General features: G+C 43.7%; 2 protein-coding genes and 1 non-coding gene across 13 annotated transcripts in view; all 3 read right to left on the reverse strand.

Moving 5' to 3' along the window:
• The window catches only part of arhgap12b (Rho GTPase activating protein 12b), a 53006-nt gene extending 43577 nt beyond the window's left edge, over window positions 1–9429 (reverse strand). For 9 of the 10 annotated variants that reach the window (XM_047568229.1, XM_047568226.1, XM_047568227.1 and 6 more), the window contains exons 1-2: window positions 9272–9429; window positions 5561–6327 (exon numbers count right to left, since the gene is read on the reverse strand). In XM_047568229.1, the coding sequence (XP_047424185.1) occupies window positions 5561–6235 (675 nt within the window). In that variant the 5' untranslated portion in view covers window positions 6236–6327; window positions 9272–9429. The remainder of the gene's footprint in view (window positions 1–5560; window positions 6328–9271) is intronic. The other variant, XM_047568220.1, reaches the window with a different exon arrangement.
• Window positions 9430–10700: 1271 nt separating this feature from the next.
• Window positions 10701–27313, reverse strand: LOC125024386 (kinesin-1 heavy chain-like). 2 transcript variants are annotated; one of them, XM_047612111.1, is made up of 26 exons: window positions 26803–27313; window positions 24057–24144; window positions 23898–23971; window positions 23702–23806; window positions 23572–23620; window positions 23430–23485; window positions 22978–23065; window positions 21726–21850; window positions 21294–21398; window positions 20780–20925; window positions 20212–20360; window positions 19450–19649; window positions 18748–18816; window positions 18257–18463; window positions 18023–18166; window positions 16376–16564; window positions 16057–16174; window positions 15626–15696; window positions 14651–14760; window positions 14466–14567; window positions 14321–14381; window positions 13904–13975; window positions 13153–13257; window positions 12787–12994; window positions 12049–12109; window positions 10701–11749 (listed from the first exon to the last, which is right to left on the reverse strand). In XM_047612111.1, exons 1-26 carry the CDS (start codon window positions 26926–26928, stop codon window positions 11743–11745), a joined length of 2835 nt encoding a protein of 944 aa, XP_047468067.1. In that variant the 5' UTR covers window positions 26929–27313; the 3' UTR covers window positions 10701–11742. The 2 variants fall into 2 exon arrangements, with proteins under 2 accessions (XP_047468067.1, XP_047468068.1); XM_047612112.1 differs by having other exon boundaries at window positions 15626–15681; window positions 26803–27311.
• On the reverse strand, window positions 25142–25223 carry trnas-cga. The gene has a single exon. It is a non-coding gene; the product is annotated as a tRNA-Ser (tRNA).
• Window positions 27314–27711: the final 398 nt, after the last annotated feature.

Here is a 27711-nt window from a genome sequence, read left to right on the forward strand (position 1 = left end):
TAGAAATCATGATTGATCAGTTATATATATCAATCTATTGGCAGCCCTAACTTTAGGATAATTCCCACACTACAGTTTACCAGTACACAGACACGGTTAAAAGATAGTTGAGCGAGCATGTGTAGCTGGCAGCTAAACTGCGGATTAACTTGGCTTATGATTGTAAACCAGAGAAAGGACAACTCAACCAACAGAGCCAAACATCAAGCAATGGCAACAGAACAAGACAGAGCAAACCAGCTAATGCTCCAGCTTAAGACTGGTAAGATCTGCAGCATTTCACTTCGTGAACGACCTAAAGTTAGTGTGAGGTTTAGTTTTGTCTGGTCTCTCACTTTTTTCTCTTCTTGGCGCCCACATCAGTGTCTGTAGCGAGAATATCGAGCTTGCGCTCGTTGTTTAGGGGATAAAATAAGAGCATATTGCTGCCGCTTTGCAGATTCAAAGATTTATGGGTGAAAGTGTCAAATGCAGATTTGATCTGATTCAAAACGTTTTCCACTGTGTGCAAAGAAGTAAATAATTAGAGTATCTGATGATATTCTGGTGCCGTGTGTGGCTGCTTCTTTCCAAAGGCACTGCTCTTGAAAATACAAATAATTACAAAACCATGACAAGAAACAGAAAGCTAGAAAGCTGCACCTTGCACAACAGACATGTTATTCCTTAACCCCTGAGCCCAATGTCAACATCAGCTCTTGTGGTTGTCTAGAAGTCTCGGGCCCGTGGGGCTCACAGGTTTAATCCTCTCGCTGTATCACAGAGGCACGTACCCGTACGGATGGGAAAAAATAAAAGAAACAGTGGTCACAAATTAAAGTGTGAAATCACATCTGAGATCCAGACAGTGGTGCGCACGGGAGAATAAGACGGCAACCGTAGAAGGGAAAGCAAGAAAACAGAGAGAGAGAGAAAAGTAGAAGAGAAACTTTAAAAAAAGAGGAAAGGGAAGAGAAATCAAATGGAATGCAGACAAACTGAGGGAGCCTCTCGCACGAACACAGCAGATGCACAATTTGCTCAAGTTTAATATTAGATTACAGAAAGGCTTCGCTTTGGAGGGCAAAGCAGACCTTTACTGGCTTAGCTGGCCTGTTGCTGCACTGTATGTGTGTGTGTGTGTGTGTGTGTAAGCACTGAGGCTGGAATGTCAAGTATGCGCTGGAAAACAAGCAGGGGCCTCCTTTTTTTCAGCCGGTCTGGGAGTAAGACTCTGGCACGGCTCCAGGTGACGGGGCACATCGGACAGGAGATGGTCACAGCAGCGCTCCCAATCATATCTGGTATTTACGAGATGTTAATGTAATAAGAGCACGCTTCCCTGTACTCACTTCAAAGGATTTTTGGAAATTGGCTGTAAAGAGTCTCAGCCGCAAATTTGAGGCTCCGCAGGCAAAGAATCCGTTTAGAAAAACATGTAATTAGCAGGTTATTGTGGCGCTGGGTGTTTAGGAACAGGTCATTTCTCTACAGTAAACTGTTCCCAGGACGAGTGAGACCGAAAGGCTTTCTCGTCATTGTCCTTTACATGAACAATAAGCGCATTCTGCTTCACGTGGGAGAAAATCCACGTCACTGGACAATAATGATCCGATTCACTGCACCAAAATAGCTGCAGTGAATTGATCAAACATTTGTTTCTGGGACTGAACCTGTTTTCAAAGGCCAACCCCATATAGCAGAAGAACATTTGCCTTCACCGCTGAGCCCCTCTTACACATCCTCAGCCTTTGCTCTGTTGCACAAGTCAGCAAACATACAACTTGGCAGAGCCGAGCCACGTGCTCCCTCTGCGTTTCACTCACACGAGGAAAGAAAACAACTCTGTCTACAACTCAGCAGATCAGCTCAGGCGCTTCACGACATCCAGTTTTAATGCCCTCCTCCATCTTTAATGGTGACCTTGTAGCTTTGCTCTTTCAAGCCGTTCGTTTCATTCACAGCTCGCGGGCTACAGCTAATCTCCAGATTCACCCAAACATGAAAACACATCCGTCTGGCCTCCCGTCCCTGGATTTCTGCCTATCCCAGCGGGGCCACGAGCGGCTCTGCAGCAACCCTCAACCTCCCCCCTCTCCACTGCGTTCAGACCACACAGCGGGCTGAACGCAGACAGACGCCGACCTCAACTCAGCTGTTTCCTTTTGTTTTTCAAACCCCTTTGAGAATCTGACGAATCGAGCCAGTTATGTCACTGGTGGCTGCAGACGTCCTTACAGCGGACCTTCCAGGAGATTTCTCCAAAACGAGACATGCGGCTTACTTTAAGGGGAATGACTGATCCAGCTTGTAATCTCCGGGAATTACAGGTTTCATTATTGACATGCAGTGCACAGACTACAGGGAGTTACTTAACAGCTAAATGTCATGGAATTATGAAAGACAGGGAGGCTCCGGTAGTGGCTGATACCTTGTCTGGAGTATGATTGTGTGAAATGGTATAAAAGTTGTTTGGGGGGACTCTTGAAGGGTTTCTAATCAGACAGTGAGTGAGTGCAGGGCAGCCCTCTGGCTCCACGGTGCAAAGCCACAGACACAAACACTTCTAGGGCCACCGCACCGTGGCCTTTAGGACACATCCCTTGAGAAAGTAAACAACAGTCTGGCCTCTCACTCAAACCCACAAGGCTGCTTCATCCACTCATTAACTGAATGAAAAAAGCTGCGTCCCATCAAAAACACAAAACTTTTAAAATAGTAGAGAAATTCAATACATTTAATGCGAAAGGGGGATTTAAGTGGTGTGGCTTGTTGCATTCTCTCAAGAAAATAAACACTCTTGCCAGGTTCCTGCAAAGTGAGAAAAAGAGGTTTATTTAACCAATCCCTTAAGAGCATATTAGCTGTGCATTTAGAGGGGAGGTTGGAAACAAAAGAAGGGTTCAACAGGAGGATGGGACAGTGTGGCCACCGATCCAGGAAACTCATCGTGGTGCCGAGGAGGCCGGGAGGAGGCCGGGAGCGGACCGTCAGCTGCTACCGCCGTCAGCGCCTCAGAGATAAGCAAATTACACATGGAAAGCATGAAGAGACGCAGAGGCATTAATCGCCACCCGGACATCAAATCAAATCAATTAGAGGTGGCCACCTGGCACTTGAATGGAGGCATGTCAGTGACAAATCCTTCAGATGGATCCGTCTATCTGGGCCCCGTGGCTCCTTCAGAGGGAACGTGTAAATGGGAGGAGGAGCTGTGTTTGTGGAGAGGGGAAACCCAACGGTTGGTGCGTGTATAAGGAGGAAACTGGATGAAACTTAATAGAGATGTACCCATCAGGGAAGATCACAACACTAAACGTGTCTGCTGTGTGGAAGAACTTTAATTTACTCTGGTAAATTAAGTATTTGAATTTGGATCAGGACAAAGCGATCGTTAAAACTCGACAGCCCTGATGTTATCTAATGTAGTTACACCATGTAGTTGCAATTTTTTTCTACATATGCATATTTTGCTTATACTATTGTGTTTCATTTATTTTATTATTTTTCTCCTTCAATTATTTTATTTATTTTTATTTAGTATTATTATTAGTAGTAGCAGCAGCAGTAGTATTGTACGTGTTATATATTTATTTTTTTTAATCATCTTATAACTATTTATGATGTGCAACTCATTAACTGTGGCCAAGCAATCAATAAAGATCAATTAAATCTAATTATAGTCATTTGCTCCCAGTGATCGTCATGTCATGCTGTATTATTCAACTGTAAAATGCTCATATCTTGATCACACTTTTTTTTAATAACCACAAAGGAGAGATGAAAACAAACATCTGACTGTATGACTGTTGCATTTATTTGGAGCTCAGAAAAGCCTCAGCCTCAATAATCTAGCGCCCATACTCTCTAGAACCAGCCAGTTCGTCTGCACCGGAGCAATGACAGGAAGCAGCGGAAGCGGGGGAACTTTAAAGAATTGGGTTTTTCTGCAGGGTCATTGACTCGCCTGGCAACCGGCCAAACACGACAAACTAACACAACTTCACAAAAGGCACAAAGAGAAGGGGGAGTGGGTCCCACCTGCACCAGCGACCACAGACGGCCCAGAGCCTGACGGGGAGCTCTGGCTGAATCCTGTCTGCTGTCTGTTCCTTATCCGCCTCACCAGCTCTTACTGTAGCCTGACAATAAAAAAAAAAAAAACACCCCAAAGGACTGCCCATGCAAATGTAAATGTCTCAGTGAAATGTTTATTTTGGCCCGTGTGATTTGACAAGCGTGAAATTAATTCCAGAAGAAAGCCTCTTCTTGCCTTGATGGAGCCTTCTGGAGGTGTGTCAGCTCTGACCCACAAACCGTTTAACATCCCACATGTCTCTGCCTCTCAAATCTTAAACTGTGTTGGTGTGCATCCATTCTCACTTTCCCCGCACATGGCGTTCACACTCGCACATGCTCCCGCTCACACAGTGGTCCCCATGGCGGGGCGACCGGGGGCTACAGACTGATCCTCGGCAGATATGACCTACTTTTTCTATTCAAGCCCGTCTCTCTTTGTTCGCTCCGCGGTGGAGGAGGCTGCAGCCTGTGGAACAAAGAACACAAGCAGCACTTGGAGCCTTCAAACAAGCAGGCCCTGCCTAGATACAGCCGCCCCAAAAATGGCTCACGAAAGGCAGTGCTGCTTGGATGCTCGGACTCCCACCGTCTTGAAATCTCCTGCCTTTTCTTACCACTTTGATCTACCACCGCTGCTGACGAGGGAGGATAAGCCCCAGTTCCTGCAGTCTTCAAGCCATTCTCCCGGCTCGGGGGGATGAGACAGATAAAACGGTATCACGGGTGTGGGAGGAGGCCTCGAGTTATCAGTCTGGAGACTGGAAGGTCAGGAGGGGGGAGGAAATTAATTTTATGTTTTCATTGGGGGGCATCAGGAAGTCTGGATCCCTGCAGATAGCGAACCCCTTGCAGAGATAATCTCTCTCAAAGCATCAGCTTTGGGTGTAATGATACCTTGACGCACCTTCCCGTGGCACAAACACATCACGGCAGCAAAAGTGACAACCTTCGCAAACACAACTACCTGAGGACGCTCAGTTACAGACCCCTCCATTTAACAGCAGAGCTATGAACAGATCATTTAGCTTTAATCACCCAACTGCAACAGCTGCCACCCTCCAAAAAAAAAAAAAAAAACACGAACAAATTACGCTTAAAGGGCAACAGCAGAATATTAAAAATAAGCAAGTGGCAACTGTGGATGCTTTTGACAAATCTGGCTAATGATGCATGAAAGAGTCGAGGTAGAGTGGAGCAGGGGATGCAGAGACGGTGCAGAATAAAGAACTTGTAACCTCTGAAGTAATAACTGGGACAAGGGCAGCGATTTGCAGCCGGGCCGCAGAGACAAAAATGAGCAGAAGGTGCGAAATAAGCCAGAGAGGAGGAAACAACAGCATGTGATAAAGGTCAGTATTTTCTGTTCGCTTAACAGCAGTGATACACCCAGAGGTGTTATCTTGCTTGACGCCCTCATAATCTTTGGTGTTGTGACTGATTTCCTTCCATTCCCTTCACAAACGCACAAACTGAAGCAGATCGTGGAAGGAAGGCAACATACCTGCATGTGTTCGGTCGAGCTGCTGCTCAGTTCGTCCCCAGACTCGGAGTCGTTGCGCAGCTTGCAGAGCGCCTCTGCCGGCGGCTCAGACGGGGGGGAGGACTTGTCGGCATCCGGACTGTTGTTTGCCACTTTGAGAGGAGGCGAATCGGCCCGAGTCCGTGGCAGCGTGGAGTTGTTGGCGTGGTGGTGGTGGTGGTTGTTGTTGTTGTGAAGAAGTACCAGTTCGGCCACCAGCTTGCAGTGATGCGGACTCCCCATGTTCTGGTTAGCGTCCTTGGGCAGCGAGGGTGGTGTGACGCGGTCGGACGACGGCGAGGGCGTGGAGGACGGCGAAGGGCGCCCAAAGCTGGACATTTCCGGCTGAGGCCTGTTGAGGTTCTCGTCGGATGCCCGGCAGATATCTAGAACGGTGGGCTTGGCCCTCAGCGCGGGTTTCTGCGGGGGCAGCAGTGCCCGGCGCACCTCCTTGACATACTGCGCTGGTACGTAGAACGCCTTCGTGCCCTCCTCCTTCTTCACCTGCCACCAGTCCTCGTTGGTCTTCTTCACCAGCATGTAGCACTCGCCCTGGCGGATAGTCACCATCTTGTCTTTGGCCTTGTACTCGTAGTCGTACTCCACTTCGATGTAGACCTGGCCCGGGGCGATGGCCAGCCCCTCCCTGTCGGCCATGACTGCCGGAACAAGAGCTTGAACTCTGACCTCAGCTGCTCAGCGTCCCAGGCCTGGAGGGCTCCTCATGTCTGACTGGGATAACGGCTGGACTGCGTGAGAGAACACAGATAGGTCGCTTTAGTTAAACTTTCGGACGCTTCAAAACATGAACATATACACTCACCAAACCACACACACTCCTGTTTCATGGTACGAACCTCCCAGACTCTCACACCCGAATTTATTACTCACCTTTTTAGCACAACCACTAAGTGCTCCCGCTGTAACACACTCACAATAACATACTCTGTTGCTGAGTCAAGTTACGCCCCCTTCTGATCGTCAAAAACCACAACAGAATAATGATTGCTCCGGTAACCGATGCGACCGCTAAGGATATCCAGCCTTGTAACCCGATCAGGCTCTGCAGAGCTAAAGGTGATGACAACATGACCCCGGCACACTGATCCTGCATGCGATCCACTGACTACAAAGATTCCGCCGGAGCCCACATCCAAAAATAAAGTTTGTGTTGTTTTATTATAGTCCTGCTCTGGCATCATTACTCATTAATGCAGCCACAAGACGCTTGAGGTGATCCTCTCACTGGAGCACACGCAGTCAGAGTGTGAGTCAGAAGACAGCTGGGCCCTCGCCGTCCCTGCCCGGTTTGTTTTGGGATGAGGTCTGTCATTGATCCGTCTGTCAGAGAGTACGCCTTCCTCAGTTAACTTAAATGAACACGGGGGGGGGGGGGGCACCCCCTCATATCGGATTCTCAGTCTTCCCTGAAATAGCAACCGCCACCGGCGAGGACCGGCATCCTGGAAGAGCGGGCGCTAGAAGCAGGTGCTTTTAGAGAGGGCGTGAGAACATGCTTCTGAATCGACCGGGGGCCCGTCCTTACGTATAAGAACAAATAGACGCGGCGTGCGGCTCAGACTGACAGCTACACACCCAGAATAGATTTAAAGCGGCGAGAGGTGGTCCAGACTGGGAGCCCATGAGAGGTGTTCATAATGAGCTTTCACAGTTCTACTTTATCCGTTTCAACACTACGAAGCACACACTTACTCTGCGTTACATCACATCAGGGGTTTCTATGTGTGTGCCTCTGACAGTAGCACCCCAGTCTGGGCCTGTCCCAGAACAAGCTGCAGCCGTGATGTCAGCGCACACATGCCTTTATGAATGAGTGTCTCTCAGAGGACAGCCTCCGTCTGTTTTAACTTGCGTTTAAAGCTCTGACACAACCAACAGCTCACACCATCGACGGAGGTGCCAGAGATGTAGTCAGGAGTCCGCCAGAGGCTCCAGTCACGCACATGATAACGGCACTATCAACGCTGCAGCAACAGTCTGCCGCTGAAATGCAGATATTGTGTTTCTGTTGTGTGCTTCTGCTGCGTGCACCACGTACTCCGGTCAAGGATGCGACAGTGGTGTTGGCTCGACACAGATAACTCTATCCGTATGATAACAGGGAAATGTTTGCATCTGGGGCTGGAGACACTTATCCAAAAAAAAAAAAAAAGATTAATATGGCTCCCAAACACAAACCAGTACAACTAATGTGAAACAGCTGAGCCAGCAAACAAGACAATCCAAAAGTTTAAATCATCAAATACAGACTAAAGGTGCCACACTGCTACAAATCGAGCATGACATCATTCACCTTGGCAAAGGCCCCAAAACTCCACCACAGTCGCCCATGAATTAAAACTGACTGAGGAGCCAGACACAATACACCCAAAAAAATATCTGAGAACCATACACCTCTGTGATATCCTGTCGTCTGTGATCTGGGTTCTGGCAGAGGAGCGTGAATAGTAAATTTTGCCTGGAATGAATCCTTGTCACCGCATGGAGTAGCTGGAATCTCAGAGCTAACCGGCCGACTTGTTGCTCCATGGAGATTTAAGGGATGTTACGCAACCGCAGTCCATCTGTTGATTCAGACCTTGAGAACCACAAAAAAAAAAAAAAAAAACCTGCTGCGCTTCTCTTCAACATGTGGTTCTTAAATATGAGCTGAGGGGGGATATGCCAAAGATATATTCTATAGAAATCACCAACCACTTTCAACCACCTGGTCAGCAGAAATATAAGACATCACGTCTGTTTGTTTGTTTGTTTGTTTGTTTGTTTTTAATGCACTTGCATGTGTGGCATTAAGGTAGTTGTGGTACTGGGATGCAGATGGAAGAGCATCAAGCCAGAGATCGCGACCAGAGCTTTTGTCTGCACACATCTGCAGCCCAGCCACTGTAGCAGCAAAAAACACCCCGAGACTCGGACTGCCTTTGTCCCTGTGCTTCATTCAAAACAGATGTTGGCCGAGCAGCATCCACTCCAACATGTGCTGCTGCTGCTACTGCTGCTGCATTACGATCCACCTATGCGGCTTGTTTGCTGCGCGTAGACGTTTAAGAGCACGTTTATTTCATTGACAGAGAGACCTACAGGGGCCTAAAAACAAGACAGCTTGGGTCTATAAAATGCAGGGGCCGAGCGGCCAGAGCATGCCTGCCTGGGAGAGAGGAGGGGAGGGGAGAGGGGGAGCGATGGCATATAGATGGGGGGCAGGGTCCCTTCCAGCCCTTGCAGAAATATACAACACAAAGGAGTTTAATCCATGTGCATTCATGACAAAAGAGCCCCGACTCCACATCACCCAGGATTCCCAGGAGCAAAGGGGCAGGGTAGGGACGTGCCCTCCTCTCCTGAACCGGGACAAATAGCCCTGAACGCACCGCGGGGAAATCACGCACTGATGCTACTACCGCGTGGAATATTTAATTAACCTACCCTGAATGATATTAAAGCTAATACCTAATGTTTGTGTGTTTTTTTAACCCCACAGAACAGAGAAGACATTTCTATGGAAATTTCCCGCAGGTTCATTGGGATACAAACCCTCGGCTCCCTCCTCTGCAACAGCGTGCATAGCAACAAAGTAACTCCGACACAAGCCAATAGCCTCTCGCTGACCGAAGCGCCTCACTAAAATATATATGTATTAAAAAGAAAAAAAAAGAAATGAAACGTGCCTACCTTAAATTTCCCTGGTCGTGCTTGTCCGTGCTCTGTGTTGTCGCAGAGGTAATGAGAAGGAACTTTTCCCCCCACCTATTTCAGCGTCGCCTGCACCGACTATGCCCGCAGCAGACCTCCAGTCAGTCGGTTGTTCGCATTCCCCCGCCTCTCTCTGCGTTGTCAAGTGCGGGGCGGCAACGAAAAGCACATCCGGTCACAACTGTCAGAATAAAGGTTTTAAACTACCAGGGTTAGCTTTGTGATAAAAGAAAAATCAACACTCCTCGTTATATTTCTCCGCTATTATGGATTTTATTTATTTATTTTTTGTTAGGTAAACAAAAAATGTGCTATTTACCTTTACTTTCATTCTTCAATCAAAAAAACAACTTTGGAGAACGTGCATTTCGGACTCTTATAAGGGCTATGAAATGCATGTGAAAGGTTGCCACAGAGCGGAGGAGCGGAGGCTGATTAACATCAACTCGATTTCCAGTTCGTAGTCTCTATGTGAAATGGAGCAACAAAAAAATCTGCATCGTTTTCTGTGCTTTGTACGTTTTGAGGCCCTTATTTTGAAGAGCACATAGACCCCGTTCCGGATTTAGTTTGCCTCCTTTCAGCTTCGGTGTTGTGGTCTTCAAAGCAGCAGTGGACCCTCCTGTGGACAGTGTCGCTCCCCACCCCGCCCCGTTTGTCAGCGTTGATAGATGGTGTCCAGACCTCCGTGCTCGGCCTGCCTCCTCCCGATTCAACACCTCGCTGTCCGGTGCTTCCCAACCCCTGGTCCGCGGACACCAAGGGGGTCTCAGACGTAGTTCTGGGGACTTCTCATAAAAAACCTAGAGTTTTTAAAATTTCCCTTAAGGGGGGAGTCTCTAAAAATATATTTTTGCAGGTAATAGAACGACAGTGAGGTCATGTTACATGTTCATGTTGCCTACGTAATTGAATAAACATACATCTACTCTGCTAAGCTGAGCACTACCTGGCAATCACAGCAGGGTGTTTCACCATCTGAGCAGGATCATGAATGATTTAGTGCTCCGATGATCCAGGAACACAACGCCCAGTCTATAGCAGCACTGAAATTGGCCTCAGGCAATGAGACTGCAAGTTTACATTATTTCAGAATTATGCATGAATGTCTCCACTGTAATTTAATCATGCCAATTTTCCTTGTGTTTCAGCATGAGTTCTGTGTGTGACAGCACAACCTGTTGGTGAAAGGGCGGAAGTGGCAGACGTGAGCACTGAATGTTTTAAGGCTTTGTATCTGTTATTGTACCAATTTCTATTAATTAAAACCTAACATTGTCCAGTTCCTAATCAAACTAATGCTTAATATTTTGTTTGTGCAATAATCGTGCGCATTTATTCTTTCAGTGAAAAAAAAAGAAGGCTGGATTGAATTTATATGTTTCATGAAATAAATTCACCAAAAATATGCTTTCAAGTTTCAATTTATTATGTCTAGAATAAAAATTTGAAGACCCGGTGTACAGAAAACCATAAGTGGAAGCGCGCCGCAGCAACAGGCTAATTTCAGCACGACATGAAAAGTGCCTTCAGTTGAAGTGATAAAAACATCTGCCTTCCTGGACATGAAATGCGAGAGTGCTGTTCCAGTGTCAAATAGTCCGAGGGAAGCCGAGGAGTTAGTGGCTTTTTAAGATATTTAAATAAAGGAAAATGTTACTGGGAAACCAGGGAGATAAAAAAAAAAAAAATATGCAGGGCGTGAGAACAAAAAGTCGTTTGAGGTCTACAGTGTAGTGACGCCACAGTTCTTCTTCACTTAAAGAAAAAAAAACTGCAGTATCATTTTGACCAACCAAAATATAGACAGATATTTATAACTATCTGCACATAACAATAATGCTGCATTGGCAGAAGTGCATCACTGAGAGATCTCTGTACGGTACGGTACAGGTGCTGCAGGGCAACTGCGCAAACTCAGTGCAATATAACTTATTAGATTTAAACGTTTAAATCTTTCATTTAATCATTTCATTCTTGAAATGTGTTATTTGCAACTGTTGCATAAAAAATAATATATAATAATCATCATCACCATCATATATTGACCAGTCAAAAAGCAAAAAAAAAAAAATAAGCGGAAACTAAGAGGAATGTTGCTAGTGTTCAGCCAGGTTTTTAGTAATGTTCTTTTGTCCAGTAGGTTCATCAAGGTCTGATACGTACATTCATGTTAGCCTAATATCTTCATAAGTTACTGACAGCTGAGCATGTAAAAGAAAGGCACAACAATGACTTGTCATATTCTGGGCAGAGCAGTCTCAGTCTCAAGTTTTGATAAGCCTGAGTCTAAAAGTTTTAAAGACGAGACGCTGCACAACCTAGACTGCACTTATATACAGTATATACACATTTTAACATGCCATTGGATGAATGGTGCAGTGGTTCCTGGTGAAAGTTTAGTGTTGGTCTGGGGCTTTGGCTTTAAGTTTGGACGTCTGTCTGCATCCTCAGAAGCTGTAGGTGAAAAGAGAAGAAAGATAAATGACACCTACAGTCTGTCTGTCTGTCTGGATGTCTTTCTGGATGTCTGTTTGTCTGTCTGGATGACTTTCTGTCCTATCTGTCTGTCTGTCCTATCTGGATTAAGAAACGTCCTGTCTCAGGATGTCTGGTTTGGCCGAGCAGAACTGAGCAATGAAGTGCACGTATTAAACTACAGTCAATTAGCGGCTTTTATAGAACATGGTGTATTCTGCTCTTGCCTGTTATTGCTTCCTCCCTTAATGGACTGGTTGTTCTGGATGAGGTTGTACCTGTTGACGCTGGCGTTCAAGAGAGAGACTCCTGGCAGCTGGCCTGGTCGGATGGGCTTGGCTGGGATGGACACAGACAGGGAATAAGGGTCATTTCCAGAGCAAAGGTTGTGCAGTGGCTTTTACGTTATACTTTATTTAAGCACAGTCATTTATTTGCGTTCTGCTTAAGAGTTCAATGAGACGATTGATGCCACTCTCAGATCAAGTAGCTGGGTTCCCTCCTCAGTTCAAAAATTAATACTTTTGGCATGGATGTGGGAGTTTTGTTTGTACAAGCTTCATTGTGCAGTTTTTTACTGTGCCATGACAATAAAGGTAATTCGAATTCTGTATTCACCTGCAGCCACCAAATTTACACAGTGAAATTAGTGTATCATTAAATATAAAGGTGAAGGTGAAGCATGATACTCATTGAAGTATTTACACTCAAAAAACGTTTGTTCTTTTGAATAATTCCAAATATTCAGCATGCGGCATGTTGGTGCAAAGCAAGAAGGTTTTGGGTTTGAACCCGCTGTGGGGAGTTTGCATGTGGTCCCTAAGCCTGCATGTGTTTTCTGCAGGTGCTTCCTCCCACATTCCAGAGACATGCATGCTGTGCATGTGAATGGTTGTCTGACAGGCGACCTGTCCAGGGATTTCAACAGTAATAGATAATGGTTGGTCTAGTGTGTTACCATAATTTTTTTTAGCCAAGTGCAAGATGTAGTTCTCTATCTGCATGAGTCCACATACCTATCGAGGCTCTCCTGCCCATGTTTTTGGGCTTGGCGGTATCCTTAATGCGCTCCATCTCCTGCTGGTAGCGCTTACGGTCGCGTGCCGCGTTCTCTTTGGCCTCCTTCAGGGCGGCCTCCAGGGCTTTGACCCGCTCAGCGGTGGCCCGCAGGCGCTTCTCCATTTTAGGGATCTCACAACGAAGGTCAGCATTGTCCCGCACTAGCTATAAGAACAAAAGAGATAAGAGCAGAACACAGTGTTATAGCAAAGGAAGAAAACATCAGGAGAGTCTGAGATGCTAATACTGGTGAGAGTCACTCAACGTGATTAGCTCAGGAAGTAATGTTGCTGCGTGAATCGTGTGCTTTCACATATCTTTACCTGCTTGTGAACTTTAGTTAACTGCTCAAGGTTGCTCTCCAAGAAGCGGATCTTTTGTTTCTGGGCAGCGCTGCCATCTGCTTCATCTGAGTCCATATGTGCATTCTGTCCAAGCACAGAAAAGAGCTCTATCTGTACCTTGATATGTTTTACTTCAGCATTCATTCATCAGCTTAATTTCTTTCACTTTTTTTTTCCAACAGTCCTGTAACCAAAAAGCGTGCTCCGAAGGATCTCATTTGTTGCTAAATGAGGCGATAAGTGGCAAATTTTGGATGAGCGCAACAACACAACTATCATACTGTCTGTGTTTTCCAAGAATGCCTGGCCCGCCTGTGTTTATCTCATCAAGATGCAGCCCGAAGGCTGGAGACGAGGGTCCCGGGTCCCTCATTTACAGCTGCTACCTTTGAAGAATCAGATGGCCTACTTATCGCAGACACTTTCGGCTGTGCTCCCTGGATTCATTAAAATTTAATCACGGTGCAAATTAAATGAAGTGCAGCCGACGCATGAGTGAAATGTGGAGCGGCTCGTCTCATTCCAGTTAAATGTCGAGGTCGGGATGACACGAGCTCATGTGATGTCATGTCGCATGAGAGATTAAACCGCACACAAAGCCAGACCACAGAATAACAAGTACATGGACAATTCACCATGGCAACATTCAGAGAATAGGAGGATACAGACCTTCAAATGCAAGAAACAGAGAGGATTTTTTTTCTTACTTTTAAAAAAAATTTTTTTTTACCTTTTTCACCCTTGTGGACAGGTCTTGGACAAATAGCCTCCTCAGGTTGTGGAGTGTCTGCAGCTCTCGGGCCTAATATACGGCAAGAAAACTCAGTGTACAGAAAAAAAACACAAACACAATAAACTGCGCATTCACAGTCAGATTCACCCAGGTTGCAGGATACCTCTTTACACACACAAATCAAGAGCAGCAGATTTTGTATTATTTGTGATTTACACTTTGAATGGAACTTCATCTGTGGCGCTTAAAGCTCACTGCAAACTAAACCAGCCTAAACCAGCCATCATATAATCTCTACTCCTGATCATCAGACTGAAAACAAGGAAAAGTGATGCTAATCTTATAAGAGCACACTATTCTAATGCTGCCAAGATGCAGTTATTTTCCACTTTAAACACTCAGCCAATAACTGACCACAGTCTCCTCCAGTCCCTTCAGGTCCTGTCTGGCCAGCTCCTGTCTGTCCTGCATCGCCCTGCAGCACATCAAAGTCTTAGTATGAGCATTTGTTCTTGTTCTTTTTGTTTTTTTTCCTGTTGACTAAACGTGAAGGGTTTACGTGAGCTCTTGCAGCTGGCGGCTCTTCTCCTGGTCAGAGGTCTTGAGTTTTTCATGCTCCACTCTCAGCGTCTCCTGCTCCAGCATGATCTTCTGGTTTAGACTGCACAGAGGTCAGAGACAGAATTAGTACAGGGCTGTGAGGTCAATTTAAAGACAGAAGGCGTTTGGTCGCTAGTGTCTTACTCCTGCAGCTCCATGATGAGCTTCTCCTTTTTGTCCAGCTCATCCCTCAGGCTGCTGATCTGCCTCTGATGGGTGTCTCTGTGATACTGGATCTGCTTCTCCACCGCTTCCTTAAGGCATGAGAGCACACAGCAAGTCAGAGCTTTGACCTAAGCCCAGACTTAATCGAGCTCCGCTCAGACTTTGCAATAACATCAGAAAAGGAGAAACCAGCTTAAAGAGCAAGCGTCTCACACCATCTTCAGATGTGTGTTCACACTACCAAATGTGTGAGTGTGAGTTACATTAAAGACCTATTCAGCGGGAGTTCTCTTGCACAAGTTGAATTTTGCCTCATTCATTTAGAAAAAAACACACTTTTTTAAATGAAAAAGGATAAAATGGCTATAAATTTTACCTGTAATGACAGCATTATAAAACATTTAGTTCTCACAGCTGTCAACTAACTAAATAATGAATAAACCTTTAAAGAATGAACTAATAGAATAATACATAATCACTGTCTGCGACTGTGTCATTAAAAGACATATATGCATGTTGAGGAGTGGCACACTTCCTCAGTATCAACCCAACTGGAGATTTAGTTTTGTCATTGTTTTAAATCTCGCCGTGGTGAATCTGTGATGCATTTGGAAGTTTTTCAAAATAAAATCTGTGTTTTGTGCAGGCCTTTGTCAGGGTGTCAGGGTGTCAGGGTGCGAGAAAGACTTTGCAGCTTGTTCCAAAATATGCATCAACTCATGACGCACAAACACAATTAACAGCCGTTCAAGGTTCTGATCCAGCAGTAAGCCGACAGTAACCATTAACTCTACCGCACCCAAAGTGATGTCGGTGCATTCAGAGCATAAAACTGAGGTTGGACCTAAGGTGATGGCTTGTTTTTTAATGCCATGTGCCTGCCGGCTGCTTGTGATCAAATTTCCCGGGTTTGATTCTAATTCAAGCCTAAATGTGAGCTCACTGATACGGTACCTTTACTTCATTGGCAGACTGGATCTCATTCTCCTTCTCCATGGCGTTAACTTTCTCTGGAAGGAGAAAGTCTTGTTGACAGGTAACATACACAATGTATAGAATAGAATCTCAAATACAACATCACACAGTATATATCAGGAATAAGATGTCATTTCAAGCATTGGTCTTGCAAGTGTAATTTAATTCCATAGTTTATATATTTTAAGGTCTAGGAGTAGATTTTTGTCTTCCACTAGAAAACACATCAAGGTGGTTGTGTCTGGATGAAGATACATGCGCTTATAATAATAAAATAATGTTTTTTTTACGTCCGTCCATTCATATTTAAACTAATACTAAGAAAGCAGGATTTCCATCCATATTAAGGTTTCGTTTTGGGCAGAACACATTGTACTGAAGGCCTTTGTTAAACAGCAGCAGACGCTCACCCTGGGCTTTGATCCGAACTATTTCCTCATTGAGAGAGTCCACATTTTCCTCCAGCTGTCTTTTCTTCTGCTCCGCATTCTGGAGGCAGTCTGTCAGGGACTTGATTTTAGCTTCATACTGGAATAAGACACAATGAAAGAAGGGACTTACACAACCTCCACGACGGCGCCGTTTAAACCTGTAATTAACATAGTTTGACCTGTAGAGACGCGCTGATTTGATTAAGGCAAAACGAGATCTGACACTTTTACTAACCGCTAAACATTGGCCGCTGTGGCGACGGCATCCGTGATGGCAGCTGTGTTAAGGGCCAGTTACCTGGGAGATGCGGAGCTGGCAGGCAGTCAGCTCCCTCTCGGTGTCGTCCAGCTTCTGGGAGCTCTCAGCCTGGGTGCTCTCCAGCTGCTTGCTACGCTTCACCATCGTCTTCACCTCAGATTTCATCTTACTGATGTAGAGACGGGCCACGGTGAACTCTTCGTCTATGAGGCCGCTGCTCTCTTGTTGCTGAGGTGTCAGAAAGGAGGATTGGAAAACTACTGTGAAATTTGTTATTATTTAGCCTGAAATTTATGAATTTAATTAAGGCAGCACAGCGGTGTGGTGTTAGCACCGATGACTCACAGCAAGAATGTTCTGGGTTTGAATTCAACGTGCTCGTTAGGTTAATTGGTGGGCGACACTCCAGTGGACAAGCAGTTACAGAAAATGAGTGAATGAACTAAATTCATTTATCAGTTCAATAATGCCAATAAAATGTCTGTAACAGTTTATCAAGAGTCTACAAGGATCAAATCTTCACCTTTGTGACACTGTTTGGAGTTTAGCTCTGTTGCTGAGTCATTTTCTGCACTTTCTGTACTTGCTGATAAATGTTCTGTCTCCATTAGCTGTTGTTGACATGTGGTTTCCAAGATGTGAAGAGAAAATATCATTAATATACACAGGAGACTTTAAAGAACAACCGCTCTGGGTGGAGAGCAGCTCTGATGTAAGTGATGTAGGTTAAATTCCCACTTAGAACATCAACACTGTATGCTTTCAACAAGTGGTGCTTTAGCTATTATTTTAACAAAGGCCTGGAGTTTAAAGTAAAGTGGGCATGTTTCAAACTCATGTCTAAACCTTAAAGTACTTTTCTAACTAAAACCTATGCAACATTAAACTGACTGACTGTAGAGTACATTGTTAAACTGTAGATAAAATGACACATTCTTATTTCTAATTAAATATATTTTTGTAATCCAGACCAGCTTCTCTGCCTACATTATTTTGTGGCATAAATCTGGTCTGGAGTCTTTCTCTTGGGGACTGATTATGGAAATACGGAGGTATTTTTGAAACAAGCCCTATATTGAAATCCTAACTGCAGTATGTCATGCTAAGCCAACAAGCTGATCAGCTGATTTACAAGAAACAACAACTTTGATAATCACCAGTAATTAAGCAGTTTTGAACTGACTCAAGCTTCTCAAATGTGAGCATCTAATCTTACTGCATTTCTCTGTTTTATAAGATTATTTGTTAAGTAAATAGTCTCTTGGGCTGTGGCCAAACACAAGTAAATAAACTTAGTTTGATAATTGATTAATTATGTTTAATCGCAACTCATTTGGTTTAAACTGAATATTTATATGTCTACTCATTGAAAAACAAAATAAACTGGAAGAAGACACTGTGATAGAAACCCTGTTAAGGGGCACGGTCCACATTTTTATAATCTAAATGAATGAAGTGTCTGGATGTTGGATTAAATAACGGATGAAAGTATTGTTTTCTGCCGCCCCGTACAATCCATCTCAATTTGAGCGAGCACGAGCACACAGAAGGGAATGGCATTTTATATTAAAGGAGACAATAACCTGCCGTCCTGTGGCCCAAAGGACACATGCTCCGACTAAAGCAACAAAAAACTCCACTTTCTTTGTTTCCAGCATATTTCTGATTTGAGTGAAAACTGTTAACCTTAATGTCATTGCTTCCCACTGCGATGCCTATCTCAGCCAGGTCTTTGAGCAGAGACGACATCATCTCCGTCACCCTCTTCTTCTGGTGGTTGGTCATCTCCTTCAGTTTCTGGAGCTCACAGTCAATGGAGGCCAAGGAGCTCTGGTGACACATGATGACACTTTATCTTAGGAATGATCAACACAATCAGATCCAACAGATTCAGAACCCCTGAAGCTTTGAACTGCTTACAGATTTCTGATTCAGCTCCTCGCTTAGAGCCTCAAACTCCTTTGTCTTGTCCTCAACCTCTTGACTCTTCTGGTCGTAGTTGACGGCCAGCTCCTCCAGGGCCTGCAGCACCTCCTTCACCTCCTCCTTGGAGGCTTCATTCTCTGCCAGGAGCCTGTTTAACTCTGTCTGCAGGACGTCGTGGTCACGGCGAGAGGAGGACAACAACTGGGAGAGGATCAGAATGAAAGTGAGGCGCAGTCTGAGTAAACTCTGGAAAGACATTTATAACAGATACTCCAAAATACATTTCTGTACCAGCTGGTCGGTTCTTGCATTTACTAAGGGTGAGTTACACCCTGACCCTGCGCTGCAGAGCTAATTACACAAACCCAGTCTGCTATCAGCTGGAAGACTGGGTTTGTGCTAACAGGCGAGGTTGGAGGGCTGTGGCACAGTGGGAGAGGAGGAAATGGAAGGGGAAGGGGTGAGGTGGGGATGCGGGGAGTCACCTCCTCCTGGTCCAACATCTGCTGGTTCAGCTTCTCAACCAACTGAGACTGCTGGTTAATCTCATCATCCTGGGAAAGAAAGAGGGAAGAAAGAAATATAAAACGTCACTCACATTTATTTCTACCTCCATACAATAATAAACAGTAGCCAAATACGCCATCTGCTGGCCAAAGATAAATACTACATGTAAGAAAATAAGGTGACAGCATGTGATTTAGTTTGGTTAGGACAAGCAATATTAGCAATAATAAACAGCATTATGTATTATATCATATAGTATCTCAACAGTAACGACCTCCTTAAATATTAAATGTGTCAGATATAAATGTGACATAATCTGGCTCTGGGATAAACTTTTGTGATTGTGACATTTTGCATCTGGATTAGTGAGGTAAACTCTACCATTGGTTATGATACAAATTGTTCACATATGCATTTACAGCTGCACGCATAGAAACAAGCAGGTTTGCCTGAAGAGGAAAGGGTTGTACTTCTCATATGATTAGGTTTTTAGAGATGTAATTCAACAAGAGTCGCAATACCCCAAAAAAGAAAGAATGATTATTCGTATACACGCAGGAAAAGTAGCTAAGAAATAACAAAAATATAGAGAATAAACATTATTGATAAGTGCACCAGAGTGTTATACTTTGGGGCTTTATTTATTTATTTTGGTGCACTTACATTTCTGGTTACCATACCTTGTCATCCAGCTCTTTGTACAGCTTGGCCATCTCCGCCTCGTACTTCACTCTCTCTGCATCTGTGAGTTTGACTGCAGGCAGGCTGCTCAGGGCGGGATTAGGAGCAGCCTTATCGTTGTTGAGTGCAGTGTCCAGGGCCTGCGCCTCTTCTTTGGCCTTTTCTTTGTCAAACTGCTCCTCCACTGGCACACTCTCTCCTGCAGGGGGCGGCAGAAAGATGATAGTGTATGAGAAGATCAGTTCCAGTCTGTGTGTGTGTGTGGGATCTATTTGTTCCACACTCCTTTAGTGAAAATGTTGGAGTAAAACTAAAACCAAGAAGACTCAGACTCATTCCATTTAATTTAGAAATAGTGCATAATTAACATGTTGATAAAAATCATTCAAAATTCTCATGTCTAACAGACGTCAGATGCATGATCATACACACTGCTCGAAGGCAACTACAGAAATATTATTCACGGCGTCACTAATGTGGAAACAAAGGATTCTTTCTTTGCTAATGTCTATGTTAAGTCCAAAATAGGCCCCATGGGTGACTCAGCTCTATCAAAGACAGGGACACTATAGAGCATGACTAAATGGTTCGAAAGCATTTTCATGTCATTAAACCCTTAGAAGCCAATGTTGTGAACATCTGCTTCTTACAATCTTCAGCGTGTTATCGACAGTTGAAAGGTTTTCTTTTCTTTTCAGCTAAACATATGGCGCATTTGTCATTATCTCATGTATTGGGATGATGCGGCACACGCAGCCTACCCTTCCTCCAGCGGTTGAGCTCGTTCTCCAGCCAGGTGACTGTGGTTTTCAGCGTTTTGTTTTTCTCTTTCTCCTTCTCCCACTTTTTCTTCCATTGCTCCGCGGTCAGCTCCACGTTCAGACACACCGTGTTCTTGATGGTCTTTGCTCTGGTGAGGCAGAAAGCAGAGAAGTCAATCAATCAATCTTGTTTGAATATCAGCAGCAGATGCTCATAGAGCTTTACAACCTCCTTTGCTTCTGTTCCAATAATATGAAGACAAGTCTGCTTTTCACTCCATGCAGGGGGGCTCAGTGGATTTTTATGTTTGACTGTTTCCTTTAAATAATATTTTCAAGTGAACACATCTGTACAATGTTCACCAATCATTTATTATTCTTTGAACTGGTATTATTCTGCCAAAAACTTCCAATAATGAAAAGGTATCCACGAGTAGACACTTGAGCATTAAGTCATGTATGGTGATGTTTGGGAACATGCAGCATAAGTTAGGTTTAAGGTTAATCAGGTGGTAATTTCATAATTTTAGTTCGTAGGTTTAGTTAGTAGTTTTGTGTTTGTGTGCACCTCTGTCCAAACAGCAACGTAGACCTGGTCTCTGCATCGTTGAACGAGGAAGGAGAGCAGCAGATGACCATGGTCGTCCGACAGTTTCCTCCCAAGGAGTCCTGCAGGATCCTGGTCATCTTACTGTCCCTGTATGGAACGTAGGCCTGACAGAGAAATGTTATGACACGAGCAGCATTTATAACAGTGAAGCCTCTTGTAAAGACATATAATTGTAAATGCTTTTAAAATGTGTTTTTATCGTGATGTTTTGCTGACCCATCAACCGTCAATATTGTGCCTCTATTACTCCGTCACCTGACTCCCTCCATTGCTCACTTATTACTCTGGAGCATTTGTTTCGGTCTCCAGTGGACACACATTCACGACAGATTCATTAAGTCGCTCCTCGTTTTATCCGTCCTCCTTTGTCAGAATGTTGATCATAAACTTTGGATCGCATTTAATTAGCTATGTGGTGAGAACCGCCACAATGGTAGCGAGCCCACCCATTCTGTTCCTACATCTGTCTCACCGAACCCTCTGCCAAAGCTGAGATGACATTCCCCAGTGCAGACAACGACTTGTTGATCATCTTGGCCTCATCCAGCACCGTGCCTTCTGCTCCTGTTTTGCCCACCTTTGAAACACACACACGGGAACAATGAGGAGTAAATGATTAATTAGTCAGAAGAAGGTGGTTAAAGCATGTTGGTGGCTTTACTAGAGCTGTGAGCTAGCCTTGGCTTGTTAAGAGCTTCAATCCACTGATGCAGGATTACTGCACTGTCCCGTGATGAAAGGAAGCAGCAGCATTTTATAAATATAACTATTTTAGAAATAAATAAATATAAAGCAAGTAGATCCGGACACACTAGGGAAAGAGATCACTATATCTAGAAAGTCGAGCTTTAAATTACGCCTCTGAATAAAATTAACTGTTCAAAAACAGAGGTGGGAGTCGTACTTTTTCACTCCCGGCTAGGTCGACGAGGTAGAGCTTGCCGGTAAGTTTCTGATCAGTCTGAGTGTTTTCCTGCTTGATGTTGATGAGGAAGATGCTGTGACTCCGGGAGCTGTGCTCGTTCATGTCTGAGACGCACATAGAAAAACACGGGTAGCAATGAATAATAAAACACAGGAATATTAGAACGATACTGGGGGGAAAAAAACACACGATGCACATTGAATCCTGATTTCAACATGTGAAAATAAGTCTCCTTTGCTTAATACAAATCAACACCGTTAAAGAATCTTTTAGAAATAATAAAATAAAAATGATAAAACTGGCACTAGAATAAATTTAAAAAAATTCCTTTATGCAAAATAGATCATTTGAACAGGATAGAGTTCTACTTAGACTTCCAGTATTTTTATGTTTTGCCACTTGAGGGCAGCACAAACACAGCGTCAACACAACAGTGACATTCCACCGCCAGCAAATGTTTCCTTTCTACAGACGAAGAGCAGCAACAGAGAAAAAGAAACAACAGGCTAAAAGATTTTGAAGCACCTTGTAAAGCCCGAGAGTCGCGTGATCATTCTCTGTGGGTTTATCACCTGCGACATCCTTCACATAAATACTTTAATTATAGGCGATAAAAGTATCAGAAGGTTTTGTTACGTGGGCTATAAACTACTACAAGCTGGCAAGTGTAACAGGGTCATACATAAACATCTTGTTATAGTTACACAAAATGTGTTGTACTAACAATATGTTTCCATGCCTGGGTGACAAAATGTTAGAAGCTGAATTACACAGTGGCTTCTCTTGTTGTTTAAATTCGGCAGTTGTCAGAATCTAGCAGCGTGACACAAGCATTGCAGAAGCATTATCCTGGTTCCTCCATATTATCCAACAACTTGATCACTGAGAAAAGCCAAGAAAAAAGGGTTGACAGAACACCTACTTGTGAACTACAATAAAAAAATGCTTTTATTGCTTTGTTCAAACTAGCACAGAGAGAACTGGTCTTCTGTGTCGCTTTTAATTTCAGAAAATATTACTTGCATAACAGTGAGCCGGAGACTATCACCAGTTTAGGCCCAGTGTCCATGATTAGAACGACGTCTATTTTCCCTTTGGTTTCCTGTCTAGTTTGGTGGTGTCTTTAGCACAGACTGTGTCCTGGATGACGGGACTGTGAGGAGTCAGGAGACCATGTAAGTTGAACCCATGAGAGGCTGCAGCACTGAAGACGCTCAGTGTACCAACTCACTTGTGACAGCCACGTGTCGGTTGTTTTTGCCTTCGTCTATGGAGTCCATGACCTCCGCAGGACTGCACACAAAACGCTCGGTACACCCCTGGGGAAATGTGCACACACATCACAAAGTAACACTGTGTTCTACTTTACAGAGGCACGATTATTAGCAGGGGGGACCATGACATACTGTATCAATCTAAAAGGGAGATTCACGAGACAGAGTGACTTCATTACCTCCCTTTCTTACTATTTTTAATTTCTGTTTCCTCATCTAATTATTTAAAACTTACATGTAAGGCACACATGTGTCATTGTTTTTCACATGTTCCTACGTATCATTCATAACTACTGCATTACAAGTGTCTGGACAAACTTGTGACTCCTTGATTGTACGGCTTGGGGAAACTGTTGCCGTGACTCCAGTAAAACAACCAGTGGGAACACGAAATGATCCCACGCCTCACCTTGACATAGGGAACCCTGTTCTTGTCCTCGTGCACAGAAAGGTTCTTCTTTGTTACTGCGGAAGAGAACAAAATTAAAGCTCACACCTGAAATCGAGCGTTTGAACGAAAACATCAAACCACGAGAAACCCACATACATACCGTCCAACAAGTCCCTGATTTTGTCCAGATAGATTTCAAAATATGAAACCTGCAAGACAGATGGTCACAGTGAGGTCTCCTGACATCTACGTGAAGTCTGAGCAGATAATGAGGCGGCTGGGTTACGTACTTTGATGTGAAACTCCAGGTTCTCGTCCATGGAGTAAATGTAGTTGAAGATGTCCTCCACAATCCTCGGAATGATTCCCATCATTTCTGGGTCATGAAGTTTCCCCTTGAGAATATCATAATTAGAAAAACAGACCCTCAGGCAGGACAGTCCCTAATTATTTTTTAGTATATTGCCTCATATTGCTACATATTACCTCCATCGTGTGTGTTTTGCCAGAAGATGTCTGCCCGTAGGCAAATATTGTCCCGTTGTATCCTTCCAAAACATCTGGTGAGAGAAGGAGCACATTTAGTATGACGGTTGGGCCTCTTGTTTCCAGGGTCGTAAAAGTGTATTTCACTGCACAGCCTACCTTTGACAATCTTCTGGGCAACAGCGTTGTAGAATTGAACCTGAGTTGTGTTGGACTGGAACACACGGTCAAAGTAGTACGGTTTACCCTGTGAAGAAGAGGCAGCAGCCGTGAGCAACCATGACAACGGATTTCTATTCTGTTACACTGCAGTAGGTTCATTAAAAGGTCCAGTGTGTTTGGGCGAGCCAGACACAAAATGCCTGAAACAAAATGTCTAAATGTTTGGTATGAAATGGTTTTGTTGAGTAAAAACAGTCCAAGGTAGCTCGGTTGGGAATTGATAATGCTCGAAGAAGAAAGATCTGCTGGGCTAATCAAAAGGTTTGGGCGGGGCTTAACCTGGTTAGGTTTTCTTAATTGATTTTCTCTTTGCATTTAAGTTTTACTTCCTGTCTTTTGTCTCCAACAAACACAATTTGATGTACTCAGTAGTTTTACTGGTATGATGAGCACTTCATTGACTTCCTGACTCTTCTGTGCTATTTGCTGCATGTTTTTCCTTAAAATGCAGCTGAATGCACTAACAGATTTGAAAATTATAATGATCAGCAATATCACACTGAACACAAACACACAAACAGGCCCATCTTTAGTACATGAGTAATGATGTCGGAGAAACGCAATCTGCTGTGCCTCCTGTTACGCATCTGCACAGTCCAATTATCAGACTACTACTTGACACTGATATAAAATAACTAAACTGTGAAGTGAGTGCCAGTTCTTGGGGGCTTCTGTGTAATACAACAGAAGGTGGTAAGATATTAGAGGCTCATTGATGACGTATAGGATAATACTAGTAAGTGTTAAAAGGAGAGTGAGAATAACTGATTTGCTGACGTGTTGATATGGTACATGGTTAAAACAACTATTTAACAAGGCAATGTCATTTTAAATTCTATGAAAAAAAGCTGTATTTACATAGATAAAGTGTACATGGGGATGGATATGTATGAAATACAGGATACTAGTACTATTTTCATTAAAAGTACAGCAAGATTCAGTGTTGTTCACTTTGCCATTGTGTTGCTCACAAGAGACTATAGTGATCCTTCCTTCCTTGGATCAACCAATAAATAAAACTACGTCACGAACAGGATTCGAACCTGTGCGGGGAAACCCCATTGGATTTCGAGTCCAACGCCTTAACCTCTCGGCCACCGTGACTGGTTTGCCTTTTTCTTTTAAGCCGAACTGTCTGCACCTCCACTTGGCCGCTTTCACTTTCGGCCTCACAAACCATTGGTTCTCCAGGTCTAGAGATTTGTCAGAGGACGTCTTTAGTTTATTCCTCCAAGTTATGGGTGAATTTGTCACCATCTTTCTAGACCACAGCAGGTTGTACTATGTCCTCAGTTAGGCCTTATTTGGTCATCCTCTACTGGATGCACAGGAGTTGTAAGGCAACAAGGTTCCTCTTCCTTCCCTTTTATCTCAGCTCCTGGAGAACCTTGGTCCCTTTTTATTACTCATTACTGGTTATTCTCCCTGTTTATCCACTTGTAGCAAACAACTTCAACTGTTAATACCTATAATTACCTAAAATTAGCTAAAATGTCAAATGTTTGTCAAGAATGAATGATTTTCACATGTACTTCAAATGTACTTGAGCTAAATAATGTCAAATTTTTTTACACTTTCCATTTTTTTATCTACACTTGCAGTTGTCAATGTATAATTGTTTATTCATACCTTTGCCGAGATAATTCAGCTGTTTGTAGGCCTACGCTTTTAGTTTGGGGCTAGCTGTTAGCATTACATTTATCTGATCATTTTCAAAGGTTTGTTGCTAATTTTGTTTTTAGCCATTGAGTTTAATAATACGTATCTATGTAAATAAAATATACAATTATTTTGTCTTTCTGTTTCTACTATAATACATTTAGTTAACTGTTAACTTTTATGCTGAAACCTGTTCAGTCAGTTCTCAGTCCTCTATGTAAACACAGATTGCCCCTTCTTTGTTAATCAAAGGGACTAGATAAGTGTTATGTGGTTCCTTCATATTGGAATAGGGTAATCCAAACCATATATAAATCATACTATGCACCCCACACAAAAAATATCAGACATTTGATTACCAATTCTAACAATTCTATCAATAAGAATTATATCAATTCTAACATCAGCTGCAAACGTCAGCTGTGCAAGGCCCTCAGCCCAACTAGGACAATTTAGGCCTCCTGGTGAAACTGGTCATGTTTAGCAAAATCCTAAAGAGAAGTGTCTGACACTAAGTTCGGATCTTTTCCTAAACCCAGAATATTAAGATACTTAATATACTAACATACTTCCTGCATACCTTAGTGCTTAAAAACGCACAAGACCTCACCCACTAGAAAGCCTCAGAGGCATGAGCTAGATATCAAACAAGGCACAGGAGCTTTAAAGCCAACATAAAACGGATAAGTACTGAGAACTGGATGAAGATGGAGGGCAACAGCGTGTGTCAACGAGCCAAACCAGCATCCATACAGCATTATTTATTTGGGGTACCATTAACAAGCATTAAAACGTCAATAAATGTATTTTGTTGACTCTAATATATTACAAGATGCTAAAGGATTGTCGGCAGTCTCTTATTCAACGTGTATTGGACATTTTGTGACTCCAAATAAAGCATTTTACAACATATTTCTTCATAATGAATGTGGCTAATCCTGATGCTTTATGCAACAGTTCAGTGAATTCAGTGTGGAGCACCAAGTTCAATTTATCCTCTAATCAAAACGAAGGTGTCACTCACCGCAATCTGCACACAGTCCTCCCCCTGAAACTTCGGGATGTACTTGTCTCCCCGGGCTACCTCGGCGCTGTTCAGTGGCCTAAACCGGCACACCACCTTGATAGTGCACTCCGCCGCGTCCGCCATATCCGCCGCAGTGGATGAATGAGGCGCTCCGTCCTAACTCCACAGCCACCAACACCAAAGCAAAGCAGCAGGGAGCCACAGGGCAGACCGCGCCCCTGACACAACTGGTGCACAGCTACTGCTCAACTGACTGGGGGCCCGTATTCAAGTAGTCCAAAATGGCAACGTCTTACATTACAATCTAAACTTTGGTGCAGCTGAGGCGCACAGGGAGGCACATTTGTTGTGAAAATAATATTTAAAAAGATGCAGCTAAATATATAAGCTATTAAGTGCTACTGCTGCCAAAAAATCCCAGTATTGCAAAGACGACCTACGCAGTCTCAGTAAAAGCGCACAGACGCGTCCATTTACAAAGAAAATAAAAGCTGAGGTAGATCTTCATTAATCTAAGAAGCTTTAGCTCACTTTATACACAGAGAAAGGGTGGATAAAAAAAAAAATCCTGCTGTGTGCAGAACTAAAGAGTAGAGTCACATGGTAGCATAAGATGTGAGAAACTATTGATAACAGGCCCCATGTGGGTGTAACTTCCCATTTTAACCATTTTCAAGCACTCTTTCCAGTTCCCGAGACAGGAAAGTGACCGGAGACTATATTTCCATAACGTTGGTTTGAGTTTTTTCTTCTGAAACTAAGCAAATTATTCTAAAGGCTTTCTCACTGTTTGTGTGTTCACTGAAAAACCACAGCTTTATTTAGAAACAAAGGCGTCACCACACTTCCTGTGCTAGCTTCTCTTTCTGACCAAACATGCTCTTGACTTAATGTATGCGCAAGTTG

Source organism: Mugil cephalus, chromosome 18 (assembly GCF_022458985.1).
Source record: "Mugil cephalus isolate CIBA_MC_2020 chromosome 18, CIBA_Mcephalus_1.1, whole genome shotgun sequence".
Lineage (NCBI taxonomy): Eukaryota > Metazoa > Chordata > Actinopteri > Mugiliformes > Mugilidae > Mugil > Mugil cephalus.